The 20,651-nt window shown below is 38.8% G+C and overlaps 1 protein-coding gene across 3 annotated transcripts in view; it reads right to left on the bottom strand.

The window, feature by feature from the left end:
* The window catches only part of Thsd7b (thrombospondin, type I, domain containing 7B), a 946,089-nt gene that overhangs the window by 251,849 nt on the left and 673,589 nt on the right, over positions 1 to 20,651 (bottom strand). For all 3 annotated transcript variants that reach the window (XM_011247964.2, NM_172485.3, XM_011247965.1), the window contains exon 15: positions 15,862 to 16,040. In XM_011247964.2, the coding sequence (XP_011246266.1) occupies positions 15,862 to 16,040 (179 nt within the window). The remainder of the gene's footprint in view (positions 1 to 15,861; positions 16,041 to 20,651) is intronic.

The following is a 20,651-nucleotide window of genomic DNA, read 5'->3' as shown; positions in this document are numbered from 1 at the left end:
TAAAGCCTCTCCTTCCCCAGTTTTGCTGACTCTTTCGACTCTTCTGTACTTCACCGTATTTATTCTTACCTGGATATGTATATTAACAGCTTGAGCCTACGATCCCCATATAAGAATACATCAGTCTGGTTTGCCTCCCTTAATACAATGTTTTCCATGCTCTTGGATTAGAAATTTTGCTATTATGGAAACAGTTGTATGACCAAAAGCAACCCACAGATTCAATGCAATCTCCATCAAAATTCCAGCAGCATTCTTTAAAGAACTGGAGTAAACAGTCTTAAATTTCATATGCAAACAAAAGGGACCCTGACAGATAGCAAAAGAAATTATAAGGAGAAAGAACACACTCAGAAGCATCACATTATCTAAGCTCAAATTGTACTTCAGACCCATAGTGACACTATACTGGTTTTTGACACAAAAGTCAACCTACAGATCAATGGCACATAATAGAAGGCCCAGAGACGAATACACAAAGCTGCAGACTCCTACATCTTGACAAAAGTCTCAAAAACATACAGTAGAACTCAGTGATGTATTAGTGAGTGCCCTGTCCTTGGCAAATTAAAACAAAACTAGAATTAGAATAGGTAGGCAGACATATGTAAAATGAAACATCTTAAATATACACTGAGACGTTACATACTAAATCAAGCTTTAAGTGCCTCATGTCTATATTTTCTAGCCTTCATTCTGTTCTTATTTCCAATGTCTCCATGTCCAACCCCAGGAGCTCTTTAACTTCCCAAAATAATTGTGTATCAAGAGCTAAGTCTATAAGATCTAGTTAAGTGAACAATTTTCATTGGGGTTTCTTTCCACTGAGGACAGGCAACAAGGAGAGGTAGTGTGGTGCATGATTATGCTGCTTATTCTGGTTTGGGTGAAGCACTGACAGGTTATTTTCACTAAATACACTGCAAAATGGCATCAGGCTCTTTCTGTACCACCTCAAAAAGGTGTCAGGGAATGGCTCTGGGTAAGTATGTTGGAAATGTTGGAAAGTTTGGGCAATTTTTCTTAACGTTGCTATTTCAATAAAAAACTTAATTTTCTACCTCAATATGTCCAGAATACTAATTTGATAAATCATACTCATGGATTAGGTATCCAAAGAGAGGAGATTCAAAAGTGTATGGTGGCCCTTTCAGTTGATTCTCAATGTGCCTTCTGCTCCTGTGGCTAGACACTGAATGAAATAATGTATAAATGATGAAACAAATAATGTGCATGCTTCCTGTCAAACCTTTTAATTTATTTGAATTCTCTTTTATTCTCTTTTTGAGAACTACTAGCATCCATTAGAAAATTACTATGACTGAAATTTCTTATTCATATTACAGTAGTCTCATATCTTCAACATTCCTCCAAACCATGTGATTCCTATCTTGGCACTACTGGCATGTAGCATACAGTTAAAGAAGGGGGGGGGACCAAGTGGAGGCTAAGGGAATTTTGGTGGTGCCCTCTAAAGAGTTCGTGGTGTGCCATTAGTTTCTCTTTTTCTATTTTCCACCTGTGATGTGTGTGATTTTGTTCTACCATGTGTTTACATCACATAATCCATTGCCACACATTAACAGCAACAACAATAACAACAGCAGCAGCAACAACCAGACACAGGGCTGGAGAAATGGCTCAGTGGCTAAGAGCCACTGTTCTTCCAGAGATCCTGAGTTCAATTCCCAGCAATCACATGATGGCTCACAACTGTCTGTAATGGGATCTGAGGACCTCTTCAGGTATGTTTGAAGACATCGACCGTGTATTTGCATACATAAAATAAAAAATCCACAGACACAACCAACCATAGACAGAAACAGTGAAAACTGTAGCCACAGTAAACATTTTCTCTTTGGAAGATGATTGTCTGAGGTACATCTTGCAGCTAAGTGTACACATTACTCACTTCGATTACTATATTTTCCTAAATAACACCTTGAATCTTTTCTATCTCTACTACCAAGTATAGCTTTGATCACTTAAAAGTAAGTTTACACATACAGTGGAATTGCTTATGAGCCATTCATTGCTCTCCTATGTGAAAAAAAGTTCACCTGTCCATTTCTAACATTTCTAATTACACAGCATGAACATATACATGCAGTATTTGTTAAAGATACAAAGGAAAATGTGATGACCCCTGTTTTAGTTATTTTTCCTAACACTGGTATTCCAATAAAAAATATTATTTTTCACCTCCATTTCATTACAAAACCATGATGCCATTAGAGATGGCATGTTAACTTTTCCACATACAAAGTGGTATATATTTATACAAGTATGCTCTTCCATATCTGAGGGTCAGACAACTGTTAGGAAACATCATTTAGCTCAGTGAAATGCTTTCCCAAAAAACTCTTGTTTGTGGTCCAGGCCACTCAGTGTTAGTGGAATAAGCAGAATGAAGGTCAGGGTGAAGTGCTCAAGGATGAAGTCAGGATGCTCCTTTCTTGTTTGCTATAAGAGACCAGTGAATATGGTGTTTCTTATTGTACCTGTGTTCATTTGGATGGGAGAGATGTTCAAGAATGGGAGAACAATAGGCTGGAAGTCAGGACCCCTATTCTACTCAGTAATTAGATGTCATGCCACTTCTGTGAGTCCTGGATACCTCATTTACAAGATGATGGGTTTGCCTTAGAAAGCAATTCTTAGCCCTGACTGCACATCAGACATACTGGAGATTAAACAAATATCGACAGTTGGATCCTATCCCTGGAAATTCTGATTTAATTGGTCTGGGGGGTAGGATGGGCTACACACTCAAGAAAAGCTCACATTAAGCCACAGTGGAGAAGTCAGCAATTGATGTTTTGAGATTGTATGACCACTTGAGCTGTTTATTGTTCCAAAGCCAGTCTACCTGGGGATTTAGCTTTATCTAGATAATTTTTTTTCAACATAGGAGAACACTGAATGTCTCACAAGCAGTTCCACTGCACGCTTATACTTACTTTTAAGTGAACAAAGCTACACTTGGTAGCAAAGATAGGAAAGATTTAATATATGGTCAAGCATATCGATGAAAAACTTGGCAGGTAGGTCCAAGCACTTTGAATACCATATCTGTCCCCAAACCTGGCTAGAATTTTGTCTCTGCATCCAGGTTTACTCTTTTCCCTTTTTCCCAGATTTAGCATTAACCAAAGACAAGGAATATTAGGGTAACCACATGTAGTCGACTAAGCCACAAGTGACTATGACACTACTCTACTCCAAATCAGCCACAGTGAAGTATATTCTTGAAAGAAAAGAGGCACACTTCTGCTTTGATACAGCACAGACAAATCATTATCCCTAATTAAGAAATTACTGGAGACACTTCAGTGTTTCTGTTCTTGTCACATAGTGATAATCTAACCAGAAACTTTTCACTCTGCTCAGGTCACAGTCCAGCAACCAGCACCTGCATTCTTGAGTTTAAGGGCTTTGTCCTGGCCAGAGGGAGACTGCTTATGTTCAGCTTGGAATCATTGACTTGACTTACCCTCAAATGAGTAATCATAAATTTTGCAAGCTCCCAGGTTTTTCAGGTGTCAGGAGCCATCCAGAATAGGTTGAGGCTGGTAAGTGGCCTTCCTGGAAGTGACCCACTGTTTGTTCATGGTTTATGATGGATGAGCTCTATGAAGCAAGGTCCCATAAAGACTACATCCCAGGATTGTTTCTTGAAGCTGATATGCCTTTCCTGTTATTATTAGATATACATAATGATCACTAGATAGTAGACCACCCTTTTGAACAGATTTCTGCAGAACAATGAAGATGTACTGTCTTGTAGTAATGTTATATAGACAAATAGATTATTTTTAATTGTTAATGATGATTCTATAAGAATTCTATAAGAATTCCTGAAGAAAAGGCCACCTAGAGACTGCTCCACCTGGGGATTCACCCCATATACAGCCACCAAGCCTGGATGCTATTGTGGATTCTGGGAAGTGCTTGCTGACAGAAACCTGATATGGCTGTTTCCTAAGAGGCTCTGCCAGAGCCTGACAAATACAGAGTCACAGCCAACCATTGGACTGAGCTTAGGGTCCCAGATGGAGGAGTTGGAGAAGGTTCTGAAAGAGCTGAGGGGGTTTGTAGCCCCATGGAGGGAGCAACAGTGCCAACTGGCCAGATGTCCTGGAGCTCCAGGTGACTGAACTACCAACCAAAAAATACACATGGAGGGATCCGTGGCTCCAGCCACTCGCACATGTGGCATAGTATGGTCTTGTTGGACATCAGTGGGAGGAGAAGCCCTTAGGCCTGAGGGTTTTCGATGCCCCAGTGTAGGGAAATGCCAGGGAAGGAAGACTGGAGTGAGTGGGTTGGTGGGGGAGAACCCTCATAGAGGCAGGGGAAGGGGCATTGGGATAGGGGATTTCTAAAGGAAAGACCTGGAAAGGGGAAACATTTGAAATGCAAATAAAGAAAATATCCAATAAAAAAGAAAAGAAAAAACAGAATTCCTAAAATTATACTACTAATAATTAAGCTCTTTATAATAGGACTGCTATTAAGTCCTCTCTGACATTAAAACTGCAATAAGAACTCTGCCAGTCATCAGGTGTCATGAGTTAATTGCTTCTGAGATAGCAAGGAGGTATCCACAACTTAGAACACATTCCAAGAGGTTGTAAAACAATTAACAAAAGTTCCTGAAAAGGGAACCAATGGTTTATTGTAGGTGCAAGAACAGAAGATAAAACATTGACTGGGTTTATCTTTAAAAATTTTAATAATATCATAGTCATAAAATTATGTTTTTTAACTTTCTATGAACCTGTTGAGCCTGTGACAGATAATGAATGTTTAGCCAGATAATTACTCTTAATGGATATGCATGTAAACATCTCTGTTGTAAACTTCTTATTCAATTTATGATTTGAATTTATGTGGTGAATTTTTTTACCATATGATCATGTATTGTGAAAGACATATATGTTCTGAGGACAAAGAGAGTAAGGAAGAACTTTGGAGAAGAAGAACCTTAGAAATAAAGATTAAAATCACTTTTCAAAGTGTCCCTTTTTCTTCCATCGACTTTTAATTAATAGGCTGGGAGTTAGGACCTCACAGTTCCTGGGGAGAGAAGAACAAAGGCTGCTTTACCTAATCCTAAACTGTTTTATAATGAAGTGGTAAACACCCGAGACTGCAGTTTTTGGCCTCAGAGGAACTCAGACAGCAGGTAAACTACCACTGCAAAGTAACTTAGACTTAATCCAGATAAATGTTTTATTATTAAAAGGCAACCCTAAACATGCCCAAGAACAAGAACAAGTCTTGTCCCAGTCTTTCCCCCCTTAGCTACCTTTGCTGGAGCAGCTCTCTAACATTTAGGTATGGCAAGCTTGAGGCATGCGTAGCTCAGTCTCCACAAGGTGCCTACAGGGTTGGTGACACCATTGTTCCTGGCTCAATAACATACCTCTTACTGGCTTTTTTCCCCCTTCTCTGCCATACTTGTGTTCATGTCCTTAATGGTGTTCTCTAAGCATTTGAGAAATACAATTATTGGTTTGGAATGTTGTCATTGGTACTGCTTCTGGTAGAACCTGGCCTATGAGAATGTGACTACCAGTTTTAATTAATACTGATGATGCTGATGATGCTGATAATGTGGGTGATTGATGAGGATGATGGTAGTGATAGTGGTTGTGGTGGTGGTGCTAGAGAGGATGTTGATTGACAATGATGGTGATGGTGATAATGACCTAATATGTAGGAAAAGAACAAAACGTTCATAGGAAGATATACAAAAGATAGGTGGGTTGAATTGCATGAGCTAGGTGAACAAATAGGGAAGAGGAAGTTGAATTTCAGTAACATTTCTAAACAAAACAGCATATATGTCATATATGCAGAGAAAAGTGACAGCACTTCACCCCAATATTATGGTTTCCACATGGTCTAGGCCACATTATCTCTGCTCATCCTTTGAATAGGATGCACTAGAGTCAGGTCAATCCACACTGATTCCTTATGTTGTTTCTCAAACTAATTTGCCTTCAGTCTAATGACAATGACAAGATTGTTCTGTTTCAGAGTAGAAGATAGGCTTTGGAAAGTGTGTGCTGCTTGGAGAAAACCTTAGGAAGTATACATTATAATGAATTTTGTACCTGTTTTCAGCATTAATAATAAACACCATGTCTCTTCCCTGTCAACTAAGCAAAAGAATTTTCTTTTGTGGTAATAAGTCAGCAACTCTATTCCGTCTTAAACAATCTATATTTAAATGACAGTAGAACAGAATTTTAATGCAAATGTAATAAACTTGATGGGTCTTTTCTACAGAAAGGGCAATAGAATAGACCCCAAACATCTAACATCATTAAGCAATGTCTGGTTGTGGCAAAGTAAATGGAAAAAGAATTTCTGTGAGAAGATACTGTATTTGAATCATTCAGTTGATTTATCTGATCAGCCTGAGAATGTGAAACTCTCACACTTTCTGAGAAAGCCTAGCTGAGGGCTGACAGGGAAGATAGAATACCATAGTCTATCATCCAGAAACTCCCCCAGCATGATGGCATTGCTATTTGGGCATGTGACTATACACTGAAAAACAGAGTTGGGGTCAAATCATAACAAGTCTGAGAAAACATAACATACAGCTGCCACTTCCTATCAAGGTAATAAAAGCTCCCAGATATATTCAGATACAATCATATTTGCAGTGCAGAAAGTTCATGCAGCTACTTTGTCCATAACAGAATAGAACATTGAAGGAGATTAGAGAAAGAGAGAAGGGGACAGCTATTTGGGAGGAAGAAGGGCTGAGTGAACATGAAGGGGAATATGAGCATAGGAGGACCTATGATAGTTTAGAACATGAAATGTGTACTATCCCTGAAGTTGAATGCATGGTATTCTACAGTTAGAGAGCCTATTCTTCCATAGATATATGTGTACTGAAATAGCCTTACAGGAACGGCCATGCCAGTACATTCTGTAATAATTCTAAACTACAAGCAAGCCAACTGTCTATTAACAAGAAAATGATAAAATATGTTATGCATAATACCATAATGAAGAAGGTATGAAGGGAGTAAGTATAAACTCTGAGGTGAACAAAAACCCAGCATGGATGACGCTCACAAATATAACTTTAGATAAAGGAAGATGCAAGAGACATTGCAGCTTCCATTCACAGCAAAGTGATCTTAGACTATAAAGTGACAGCATTACCAGCCTGAAAACCAGCCATCCTCAGTAGAGAGAGGCAGTCATGAATGACTATGGTAACATTTTGATTTGTCCATGGGTTGTTTCTATCCCTGACTGCGGATAGTGGGTATGGGGGAAAGAGGTGGGAGGGAGAGAGCCTGCATCAGGCCAGAGTTCCAGTGCTCTGGGCAGGCAGACTAGGGAGGACTGGCAGACATTTTCCACGTAGCCCCAGGTGGGCATCTGGCTGTGTGAAGCCACTGACCCCACACGGCAGGAGGTGGACAAGGGGCAGCTCCTGGTACCAGGTTCTCAGTCTCCAGCATCCCACGCTGGATATGGCAGAGAAGCTGAGAACAGAACAGGGGCCCCGGGGCAGCACTAGGCCTCAGAGATAAGGGAAGAGGGCAGGGGGAGATGGGGGTGCTGGGTGGTTACCATGCAGTCCAGGCCTTGATGAACAGAAACAGTCTGGTTTTAGAGCTTTATTGTAGGAAGGCAGGGGAAAAGAAAGGAGAGAGAGAAAGAGAGAGACAGAGAGAGAGAGAGAGAGAGAGAGAGAGAGAGAGAGAGAGAGAGACACTGGCCATGGCCAAGAAGAGAAGGGGGAAGGGAAAGAGAAAAAAGAAGCTAGAGAGAAAGAAAGGTCAAGGTTTAGAGAGAGAGAGAGAGAGAGAGGAGAGAGAGAGCAAGGAGGGGCCAAACAGCTCCTCCTATAGTGGGCTTGTTATCTTGCTGTTGCTAGGTAACTGTGGGGAGGAGTCTAGCCAGAAGGCCAGAAGCTTGGGACATTGTCTATGTGACTGTTAGCCATGAGCCTCTCCTGTGGGGGCTGTGGGGGTGGTAACTTCGACAGGATCTAGGGGTCCAGGAGACATGGTCAAACGCCTACTGTCCCATGGAAATTACCACCCATTGGTTACCACCGGGGTTCAAGACCTCAGCTCGACTGGAGACCCGGCTGTGCATAGCCCATTGCCCCACACCTGACTAGTAATTAAATGGCAATGTGTGCTTTGTAAAAAAAATAAAATAAAATCATAGGTTATGTTTCTGTCTCTTTATCTTCTGTGAATTCTCCAAACCATTTAAAATGAATCATAAATTTGCACAAAGTTAGTTTTAACTGAAAATAAAGTCAAATTCCTTCTTCCACTAAGGAAAAAGTATAGTGCCAAATAGTGCGTCTTGAAGGGAAGTGAAATCACTTCCCATATAGGTACTGACTTTTACTGACCATCTGAGAAGAGTTCTTACAACCTACCTATTTGACTCCAAATGCCCCTGTACCTGAATGTAAAAGGAAGTACAGACTGCTTAGATTAGCTCCAAAGGCAAACTAAGAGAAAACAAGTACATGTTAAATTATGGGGAGAAACGGTCATATCTAACATTTATCACACATGTTTTGTGACAGGATGGTGAGATGGCTTCTTAATTGAATGTGCCCACTGATAAGCCTGAGTTAAATCAATGACATATATAATGAGAAAAAAAAGTGGTTCCCTTAGATGTCCTTTGTTTTCCACATGTGTACTGTGGCATGTGTGTCCATGTGCACATGGACACACATGTGTGCATGTACCCACATGCCCACACAGACACAAATAGATGATAGATAATAGATAGCTACATGGATGGATAGATAGATGGATGGATAGATGCATTGATTGCATCAAGCAATGATACAGGAAATGGATGTTTTCATTTTATATTCAATAATAATAAATTCAGAAGTGGCTATCAGCTCTCTACCTGAGAAATTACAAAACTGGGACTCAGAAAGCTGCAACTTGAGCTCAAACCTGACTGGGTTTTAACACTTTAAATATCTTGGTGGCTCACAGTGAGTGGGTGATGCTCATGTTCTTTTAAAATGTAGTCTCTTCTGTAGGATGGAAAGGTTTTTGATGGTTTACTCTGAGTGTGGAACTGGGGAATCAAGTGACTCCTTGTTTGAGTTAGGCAGGGAAAGCTAAGTCAGCAATCTACCTGCTCTTCTTAGGGTTCAATTTGCCACCAGTTCTGGCCTCAGTGAGCAAATATCTCAACAGTGGCAGCTTTCACAAACCTTCCTGACCAGAAGAATCAGCACACAAGAAACATTTTTAGTGAAATCCCATTCCTGACCCTCTCTAGTGTACTGAGTCACAGCATGGAGGGCAGGGTCCTGGGACACAGTTGCTATGGCAATTCTTCAACCTTGGTGTTCTCTTTGTGCTCACAATCAATAGCAGTTATGAAATAATCGACTCTGAGTTTCAAAAGACAGAGACAGGCTTCTCAGACAAACAACTTACCTTGACTCTTAAAACCAAGTCACAACCCTACAAATGCTGTTCTGCAAGGACCTATACAGGACCAGAAATTTACCTTCTGGAAAAAAAATGGGGAAAATAATCAATTGACACACCAGGAAAGCAGTGTATCATTTCAAATATATTTTCAGCTATGTCTTAAGCCTTTATTTTAAAGTTTGTTTTCTGTTTAAGAAAGAACCACACCCCAAGAGTTTGGGTACACTGTCCTCATATGCATCTTGGTATAGCAAACCATACTTGCAGTTTAATTCAGATCTGTATATTTTCAAGGACTGAAATGGGAGGGGCTTTTCACTCCACATTGATAACTTAAATGGCAGACAAAAAAAAGTAGATTTTATCAATATTTTTCTAGAAAGGGCTTAATAACTTCTGTTTCATATCTGGTTAAAAGAAATGATTTCACAAAAACTGTGAACAGATGATGTGACATTCATAACATCGTTGTTATATAATATTTCAGTGGAGTTTACAGTTAAGGAGTTAGAGATAATGTGAGGCTTCGGAGGACAATGACAGAGTTATAATACCAAACTTTACAAAATTTCCCCACCTTCTAATTTTATAGTGTCATAAAAGCTACACTTAGGAACTGAGCTATTGGGACAATCTAGAAGTACATTGTTAACACACTTAGTAAAAACCAAGTAAAAGTGAATTCAATGGCACACAGAAAAGCGGTTTACCGTCTTAGAGTAACAGCAACAGTTACAGTGAAGGTAAACCTCAGGATGAGGTACAAGCTCACTGCTTTCTCACGAGTGTTTCCTGGGGCATGGAATAATGATAAAGGTTCAGAGATGCTCACAAGCCAGAGGGCTATGGCTTCAGCATAATGAAGAGTAGGGTATGTGTGGGCACAAGTGTTGGGGGAGGAGATAGCTTGAGAAACAAAACAATGTTTCTTGGAGATGGCTCCAGGGTACAAACTAAAGAGAAAAACAGCTTTTTCCGTGAGCTCAATTATATGACAATGCCACACCCTCCAAGTACAGAATTTCTCTGACACATGGTCATAAAGATTACAAAGTTCCAACAGCCCATCGCAGAGGCTGTTTCACACTGTCCACAGGTGGAGTGAAGTGGGCCTGGGCTTTGAGATAACTGCTATGTGAAAGCGAAAGGAAGTGTGCTAGGAGTTTTCAACCAACCCTGCTAGGTCCTTTAACACTCTTAAGACTCTCCAGCCCTTCATTCCTCACCACGTGTTGCTCCACACTGAACACAGTTCTTATTAAAAGGACAACAACCAATTACCCTCCCCCCACAGGAGGGGCCTGTTGAATGTCTAATCAGGGGTCAATTTGGGTTACCTTTTCCCTAACTCCGAGGAGAAAGGCTTCCTCCTCTGCTTCAGTCTGGGGTTCTTTTCAAAGTTCTCAGTCCAAGCTGAGCAGCCAGGAATGATTTGATTTAAATCAGGGACTATGTGAGGATACCCAAATTGGCTAAATCAAATTAAATCTTAAGTGTAGCCATATTTTTTTTCTGGGTCAAAAACAAACAAACAAACAAACAAACATACAAAGAGGAAGACAGTTATTGAAGCAGCACAGTCCAAACCAATTCACATAGAACCCACTGCTCAGCCTCAGGTCTTGTATGTGTTCATTCATGTTAAAATACATTTACATATCGTTAGAAAGAAAGCTTAAAAACATGATTGCCCCAGTTTGAAAAATAAAATGCATTGTTCTCATTTGCAAATTTAGGTCACCTTTCACTGGGGAGGATAGGCATCTTTAAAATAGCAATCATTTCTAGAGAACACACATACTTAATTCATATCCTCTATGTAAGGCAGAGGCATTAAAGTCTTCTAAACTGTGTTTGGGTAGAGTGTCTCTTGAAAATGTAAAGGTAATGAATCTCTTACAAGATCTGGATTCAAACTGTGAATAAAATGCCTTTGACATATAAACAAAACGTGCTTTTTTCTAAAGTGCCTCTGACTTCAATCATGTAAAGAACTCTTAAAAGGAAATGTAAGTCCAGTGGGGCTTTACAGCCCTCATATTTAATCTGCTAATAGCATCATTTCAAAAGAAAAAAATATACAGTACAAGTGCATTTAAATCCATTCAACACATTTAGACTGTAAAAATTAAAATATATTGTCTATTTTATTATGCACAACAGAGTCAAGGGCATCAGCCAACTGACCTGATAATCCAATAAACTGTGTAGAAGGTATTTATGCCAAGATAAGAGCACAGGGACAGCTGCATTGTGAGCTATTTAGCATCACAAATACACTTAGCAGAAGCTTCTCAAGGATAGCTGTCACTGGGGCAGAGCAAGAGCTAGAGGGTTGATAGGTTCTGCTTTAAAAGGGAGGCTTTTATGAGAGATTATAAATATTGATTTCACTGAAGGAGTCGGAACAGTTTATGGGTGTGTGTACATAATGCCAACCTTTCCATTTATATCATTGGGCTAGTCTTCAATGGGATCTAAATGTCAAAGTTTTTCAGGGCACTCTCGAAAGACCCCTTGGGAAACAATTTGGAGATTATTTCTTTCTGCTGGAAGGACTCATGCTTTTGAAAATATAAGTAATAATTGGTACATAAGAAACTATTCTAATGTGTTCTCTGAGTTTGAGGGAGGCATCCTCTCATCAATGGGGAGGGCTGCTTTTCATGTAGCTCTCTCATGACTATAAGTTGACAACCCATAACCATCCAGCAGAGGCTGCAATGTTTTTCAAAGCAGAAGTTCTTGCCTTCACATATACCCTATCACATACACCCTATCACATATACCCTATCACATACACCCTACCACATATACCCTATCACATACACCCTATCACATACACCATATCACATACACCCTATCACATACACCCTATCACATACACCCTATCACATATCCCCTATCACATACACCCTATCACATACACCCTATCACATATCCCCTATCACATACACCCTATCACATATACCCTATCACATATACCCTATCACATATCCCCTATCCCCCAGAAATAAAACAGAGGGAGAATGAGTATGCCAGTGCACAAACACTGACTCAGTAATATTACCAATATTCTTATGAACACTGTACTAGATTAAATATGACACACAATGCATTTTCTTCATTCCAAGGTACTAAGGAACTGTGCCTCTTTTGCTAATATAATTTGGTTACATCTGACATCAACAGTAAAGCTGACAGTATTTCCTCAAGAGTAAGAGTCTTTGACAGCCCACATTTTTGTTAGACAAACTGAGAAAGTATGAATTCCTCTAAACAAAATCTATATGCAACACAAGACACACATACACATTCACATATATGCACACAGTGACACATATCTACGTATACACATCCACATGCACACACATACAAATGCAAACACCCATGCATACCACATCACTCCAGGCAAGGGCAAATATTTAATGATGTCACCACAGGTAACTTCCCACAAAATTAATTGATAAGGATCAGTGGCCTTGTTTTAGAAGTGGAATTAGTCTTAGGAGAATTTGTTTTAAATACCTTACTTTGCCCAGTTGGGGTTTTCCTTGTTATTCACAGACTAATGAATGAGTGCGAGGATTTATGACTTAAGAGGGTCAATTAATGTATGTAAGGTAGAACGTATGTGTAGATCAAATAGAAGTCTTATACATTTTTGTGGAACTGTAAAGTAGAAAGTCATAAAAACATAGAACACACTTCTGTAATTGTACGTCTAGTATTTACCATGACAAGTTGAAGTCAGTATGTTAAAGAGATGTCTACACTTTCATGTGTATTGTAGCACTGCTCATGATTGCTTCATTATACAGTCAGCCTGTATGAATGGCAGTAGTCACAAAGAAAAGAATGTGGGGTACATATGCAAAATGGAAATGATCTAGCCTTAAAAAGACAGACGTGCAGTCAATGGCAAAAATGTGGATAGATCTTGAGAACACGATGTTGAGTGGAGTAAGCTGGACACAGGAATGACAGACACTGGCTGTGAATGGTTGCTTACACCTATAATCCCAAGGCACTGAAGGATGATGCAGGGGGATTGCAGTAAGTGCAAGGCCAATCAGAGTTTACATAGGGAGTTCCAGGGCAGCTTGGGCTGTAGAGTAAGACCTTGTCTCAAAAACCAAAACTGGAAAATATGTAGAACAAAAAGACAAATAGTGCATGTTCTTACTTAGCTTTGGGATCTAAAAGAAGCACACTAGAAACAGAGTGGAGTGATGGTTAATGGAGAGGTAAGGTAGAAAAAATGGGTAGTGGCTACTACCTGAGGAGAGTAGCCACCTGAGGGTAAAGGAACTATCTGAGGTGTTAATTTTCTTTAACTGAAATCTGTCATGGCATGGTTAATTACATTAATAAATGTTTATTGCGCATCTCAAAATTGCTGAGAGTAAATTACAGAATGGATGACATGGTTGATGTCTATTGTACAGACTTAACCACTTCACATATTCATAAGAAATAACATAATTTCATTTGAATATGTATATACAACTGTCATTTGTCAATTTGCAATAAAAATGAAGTTAAAAAGTATTGGAAGTATAGATTGGAGTTACCGTTATACTTGCACATACAGGTCAGGTACCTGAAATTTCTTTATATAATAACAAATTCCATAATAAATTCTATTTCTGCTCATTAACATCAAGGATTCATTTCTGTTAGCCACAAAACCAAATGACTTTTGCTGAAACTGCCTCTTTGAATTAAAAACTTAGAAATGTCCCTTGCAGAAGTCTTCCTTTGCTTAATTTCCACTTAGCAGATTCACCTAAATTATCCTCAAACTTGGATTTAATTTCTAGCTCAAGCTGCCCTTCAAGGTTATGAGTGTTATATCTTTGGTAAGTATGTCATATAGCATGTTTTCTCCTGAGTCACAACAGGCAGACTTCTGTCATTAACTCCTTCCTATTCTCACCTCTAATAGATGTGTTTCTGCACATTAATGCACCAACTTCCTCATTTATAAAATCAGAATATTAACATTAATAGTTAACTCTAACTCTATAAAGGCCCAGATTCCAATGGAAACTGATAAAGCAGAGGAAGATGTAATAATAAATAAAAATGTTCATAGACATGAGAGATTAGCTGCTCTTTCCATTGTAAAAGCTTGGAAAATTCCCTAGAGATGGTCAAAGTGTATTCTTGGAGAGTATTCACCAGAAGTCATACTCCTCACTGCAACCCCCCATTATAACTTTGTTTGTAAGGCTTATTTCTGCCGAGGTTGTTCATTCTCGCTTTTATTAATACTATTTTACTCTTTCTCCATTGAACTATAGCTATGAAGTTTATTACTGTCTTAATGCTGTTTCTTACAATTCTTTTTTTTTCTAGGAAAGGCTTACATTTTACAGAAAGGTGCAATGGCCATTATCTTATAATAAAGAGGAAAAAGATTCATTGATTTTTGTCTAATGTTACAACTTATACATGTCTTGGTCTATTGCTAACTTGTAGTAAGTAATCTGCCACTCTTGTATATTATTTACCCTCCCATCAACAACTTTCATGATACCAAAATCAAAATGGGGTTAGGAAGAAAGAGGTGAGCACCAAAGAATTAGCAGTAGAGGATTGTGGAGCCTGTTTGAAAGGTTCCCAGTAAAATTTATGAGATATATGTCACTACCCTTAGGATAAAGACATTTTAACTGGCTTCATTTTTGTGCCATCTATTTAATTGACTTCTAAAATCATCAGTCCTAATCTAATGATCAGTATTTAGCCGTGGATGAACTCTGACTTCTTCATAATAATTCTTATGCTAAAGTTTAGAAACAAGCTGAAATATGCTCTAGCCAACTCTGACTGCTTAGTATGACAATTTTATTAGGCAGCTATATGGAAAGGTATCCATCAGGATGTCACTTGTAAAAGTAGCTATGACTTCTAGGGGAAACATGTAGAGAAATAGTCAAAATAGGTTTGGAAAGTTGTAGAAGATTTGGCAAGATTGATAGCAATGAAAATTAGGAAAAAGTCTTAGGTAAAAGAAAACTAGACCATTACTTCTGAATTTTTAAAGATGATATCATGAATATATTATAAATTAATTGATGGTTTCTCAATTTTACTGATTTTACTTGAACAATGTAAGAATGTAATTGTTAATTTCAAATTAGGATTCTGATTAAAATCAGTTAGCTGTAACTTTATACATATAATATTGCTAAGGGTACCAAGTTGATTTCCTCATTATATAAGACCAGGCAAAGGTTTTGCCTCTTCTTCTGCTATATTAGTGTCTACCCTTGTTCTTTTTTCAACTTTATGAAGCTCTCTGTAAGAGAATAAGTTCATCTTCAACCAGAAATGATGATAGTTCAAGTAGACTTTAGCATTATGTGTGTTCATAAATTCACTTTACCTGATTCTTGAGATCCAGTTTGGGACATGGCCGACCTCCACTGTAAGGTTTTTCTTTTAGCCATTTTGATCGAATTCTCACTCCAATCCCACAAGATGAGCTGCAAGAACCCCAGCTGGACCAGTCACTTAGCTTGCAATCAAACGGACAGGGGATGACACATGCTTCCTGAATGTAACCTGAAAGAAAAAAACTTTCAGTGAACATAGGGAGTTTATCAGATTTATTGTCAGCATAGCTACAGTATCTTAGAAGCATTTTTGTTTGTAAAGAGAGAAAATTATGACGAGACAGATAAATATAGTTACATCTGCATCCAGTTTGCCTCATTCGGTTTACTTCATTGAAATTCTGAATGGAAGAAACAGCATAAGCAGATTGGAAGCAACTCAAGGCAAACGACATGATCATCTCCTCTCAGTGAGCCTTGTATTCTCTACCCTAAAATTCTTCCAATTCTCCATTAGGGACAGGTAGCATATGCAAATGACCGTTTCATCTGACTGCTACCTATAAGGTTTCACCAATGAAGACATTGATTCTCTCTTCTCAGTATTGTAACTTGAAGGTAGAAGAGAGACAGAGAAAAGACCACAGTACCATTGAAAGTAGAAAATCAGTAAGTGTTGTCTGCTTGGAGGATATGTAGTACTGAAGAACCCTGGGTGAAGTCAGGTGAAGTGAGCCTCTAGGGTCCCAGCCTTGGTTTTCTTTGTTCCCATCTTCTGGCAGCTCCTACTAGTCTATGGATGACCTCTGTATTAACTGCCAGATGAGCTTATCATTGCCAGATGTGCACCTCCAGTGCTAGTTTTGCTCCTGTTGAATTCTCGCCAGTGGCTGAGCTACTCTGACCCCTGCCCAGTTTCCCTGATTTCCATATGTCTGTCATAGAAGTTGCCCATCTCCTTCTAGAGCTTTCTTGAATATCCTGTGTTCTGAACTCAGCTTAATGTCATGAGATGTCTGCACCTGGATGTACATTCTTAGGCATTCACCTGTGGCATAACCTCATTCTCATGATTAGGCTACATGGCCAAGGCGGAGGTAACCTACAGATATAATTCATGTGCCAGTTCAGTCAGCTGATTTGAGTTAATCAGAGTGGAGATGTCCTTGCATGTGGCTGACTCCTCAACTACAAACTCTCAAAGGTGGCCTGGTTCCTTTGTGTAAATGGAAGTTTAAACAAGTCTCCATGAAGATGACCTCTGTTGAAATCCCAGGGAAGTGCAGAACAAAAGCTTCCCCTGACTCAACTTGTGATGAAAGCTCAACCTTGGACCATTTTTTACTTCTCCATGAAACCCTTAAGCAGACAAATGAGATGCAGGGTCTAGACTCTTAATCCAAGAAAACAGTGGAGTAAGAAAGGCTGCTTTGAGTTACAGTTTCTGTGGAAATTTGTTGTATGGTCATCAACTCCCAAGGGATAATCCAAGTAGAAATCTTCTTATCAGCTTTAATCATTCGGACCATACACTAATAATCATCACCACACCTATGTCAAAAATCACAAATATTTCTGTTGAGCCACATGTCCTTTGCCAGCCCCTGGCTCACATGAGGCCTCTGAAATGGTACAATACTTTTTTACCTCATCTCTTTTCTCTCTCTCTCTCTCTTCTCTCTCTCTCTCTCTCTCTCTCTCTCTCTCTCTCTCTCCCTCTCGTTTTTCGAGACAGGGTTTCTTTGTATAGTTCTGGCTGTCCTGGAACTTACTCTGTAGACCAGGCTGGCCTCGAGCTCAGAAATCCACTTGCCTCTGCCTACCAAGTGCTGAGATCAAAGGTGTGTGCCACCACTGCCTGGCTCATTTCTTTTCTCAATTTTTTTTTTGTACTTGTCAATCATTCTGAGAAAAAGGTACTTTTCAGCAAATGGAAATGTTGATATTGCTCATCTCTTTAAAGTCAGCTAGTTTTCCAGGGACTTCTTTAAGATATCAGCTAATCTATGTTACGAAAGCAAAAGCTTTCTTATGAAAGGTTTGAAGCTAAGGTCTGTGGCCCTGTCTATAGAACAGCTCATTGACAAAGGTGCATCATGTATCATCTCAGGCCTAATGACAGAGGATGGAGGTCAGAAAGATGCAGTTTTGATTGACAACAGAATGAGGATCAGTGTCAGGCTGGGAACCACCTCTAGCTTGTTCTTTCTCCCTTCCTTCTACCTCCTGTATCTTGAAGTCTATACTCACAGGGCACTACATGCCCTACAGCAGACACACATCTGCTGATATAAAATGAGTTCTTTCCTAACAGGCTAGCATCCCTAGTTCTGACTTCAGCTTCTCTCCTCCATTTTCACTGATGTTCTTTACCCAGAGTTCTTCTGCCATACCAGAGGACAAACACTCAGACTTTGGTCAGCTCTGTCACCTTCCTTCTCTGTGCTTAAAGCAGGACTACCATCAGAGATAGAAAAGGCCTAGATCTGTACTAATGGCTCCTCTTGTGATCTGTCTTCAGTCAAGTACTCCTACTACCTAGGAATTCTTCTGAGTTTCCTTCTCATTCACAATAGACCTTTCAAACCGTATCCATTGTCTTTTAACTTTAGAAATTACTTCTACCATCCAGGAAACAACACAAATACTAGAGCAGAATGCCTTCATTTTTTCTTTTTTAAAAAAAAAAAGATTTATTTTATTTATATGAGTACACTATAGCTGTCTTCAGACACAACAGAAGAGGGCATTGGATCCCATTACAGATGGTTGTAAGCCACTGTGTGGTTACTGAGAATTGAACTCAGGACCTCTGAAAGAACAGCCAGTGCTCTTAACCACTGAGCCACCTCTCCAGCCTGAATGCCTTCAATTTTCTGTATATCATCCATACATAATTCAAACCCCTTACTTCTTTCTTCATATTCAAATGGAAAGGCAGCTACTTTGTTGTAGAAACTACACTCTTTACCTCCACTTGAGCCTGATTTCTTCATGTCTTTAGAAATTTCAATTACTTCCTTCTCTTGAATTTTTCTTCCTCTCTTCTCTTCCCCTTACTTCTTATTTTCATATTTCTTTATTTCCTTTCTTTCTTTTTATCTCTTTCTATCAACTTCCCCCTTTCCTTCTTCTTCCAACTTCTTGTCTTTGTCTTTACCTCTTATTCTATCTCCTCTCATTTTATTCATATGATTGTAATTACACTAGAATCTTATAAGAATGGCTTGAAGTTATCTAGACAATACTTATCCATAAATGAACACACCAATTTTCCTAATAATAGAAAATTTCCTCTGGAAGCAGAATCAAAATTCTCCCATTAAGATTGATAAAAGCATAATGTTTTGTTGTTTAGAAAGCAATAAATCTGTAGCCATCTCTAAAGAGGCTTTATAACTAACCAGATATGAGCAACATAGTCAAACTCACATAAAGTATTCAAGAGATGGCATATACACTATATAATTTTACAGAAAAGCAAGTCACAAAATGACTTCATTGGTCACCAAGTGAAAAAAGAATGACAGGATATTAGCATTTATCCTCATGGCATATGGACTTCAAATATGCAAATATGAATGCCCAGAATATTTCACATAAATATTAAATATTTGAGTATCTGTGTAGGTCTTATTTTAAAATACATTTTCAACTAGACATCCTTCTAATTGAGTGAGACTTTAAATCATCTTCATCTATGCTGCACAGTGAAGGACTTTAATCAGCCAGCCTCAAGCAGTAGTTTTTTGTCGTCTTCCCATGATAAGAAGTAAACCCAGAGGATCCTTGTGAAAGTCAAAGCTATAAATTCAATGAGCATAAAATAATTTTGAAATTCAGCAAGACTAAGCAACAGTGACATTTATTTTTCAAGAAAATTTCCATGCTAGAATATACCCCAAAGGGAAGTCCATAGTGAAAACCATTAATAACTGCATATTCTTAGGCCTGGCTCATAATTGAAAAGATTAGTTTTACCCTCACAGTTAATGCTTACGGATTTTTGGCAATAAAGTATGGTGAAATATAACGATCACACTGCTAACCTTCTGTATGAGAATTTCAATAGCTAACTGTTAAAGTCATACAGACGTTTTCAAGACTAATTTTCATAGACTATATAACAAAATATCTGTTTTCTTCCTTCCTAATACTTCACTGGCAATATTTATATGTCTAAACCCAATTTCTGTGAATGAAAAAGTGCCTTTATTAAAATGCATTGTGTACTAGAAGTCAGATACAGAGCACATTACTTAGACCATCGACTGACCTAAGAGTATCTGGCTGCTCTATTTCACTAATCTGCACAAATACAAAATTAGCTGTGAAGTAATGAGTACAGAATTATCTGTGCAGCGTGCAATCAAATTTTAAACTATGTGCATGGCCCAGATGGCAGGGGTGTGGCTTGTTATAGATTGATGAGAACCCCTTACTGTTATCTCTACCAGTGAAAAAATTAGAGGTATTGCTGAATGACACAGTAGAGACACAGAATAGAGTGGCAAAACCCCTGTCACTAACTCCCAGACTTCCTCTTAACGTGCATCAGGATAAACAGTTCAGAGGATGACGGTCTTTTTAAGGCAACCACTTTCCAGACTTTTCCTGTGGCTTTACCTCCTTCCCTAACACATTTTTCCCATTAAGATCTTGGTTTAGGGGATGTAAAAAAGGAAAATATTGATGACACGAACCTTAAGAAAATAACCCAAATCAATTCACTTGCATTTTCTTACTCTGTAAATCACTGGCAATGAGCATCATATTAGATAGTTCATGTTTTATAGTCACTGACTCTGCACTTAAATGATCAAAATAGGAAATGAAAAAG

This window comes from Mus musculus, chromosome 1 (genome assembly GCF_000001635.26).
Source record: "Mus musculus strain C57BL/6J chromosome 1, GRCm38.p6 C57BL/6J".
NCBI lineage: Eukaryota > Metazoa > Chordata > Mammalia > Rodentia > Muridae > Mus > Mus musculus.
The sequence above is the reverse complement of the archived record's forward strand: the minus strand, read 5'-3'. Positions and strand labels throughout refer to the sequence as shown.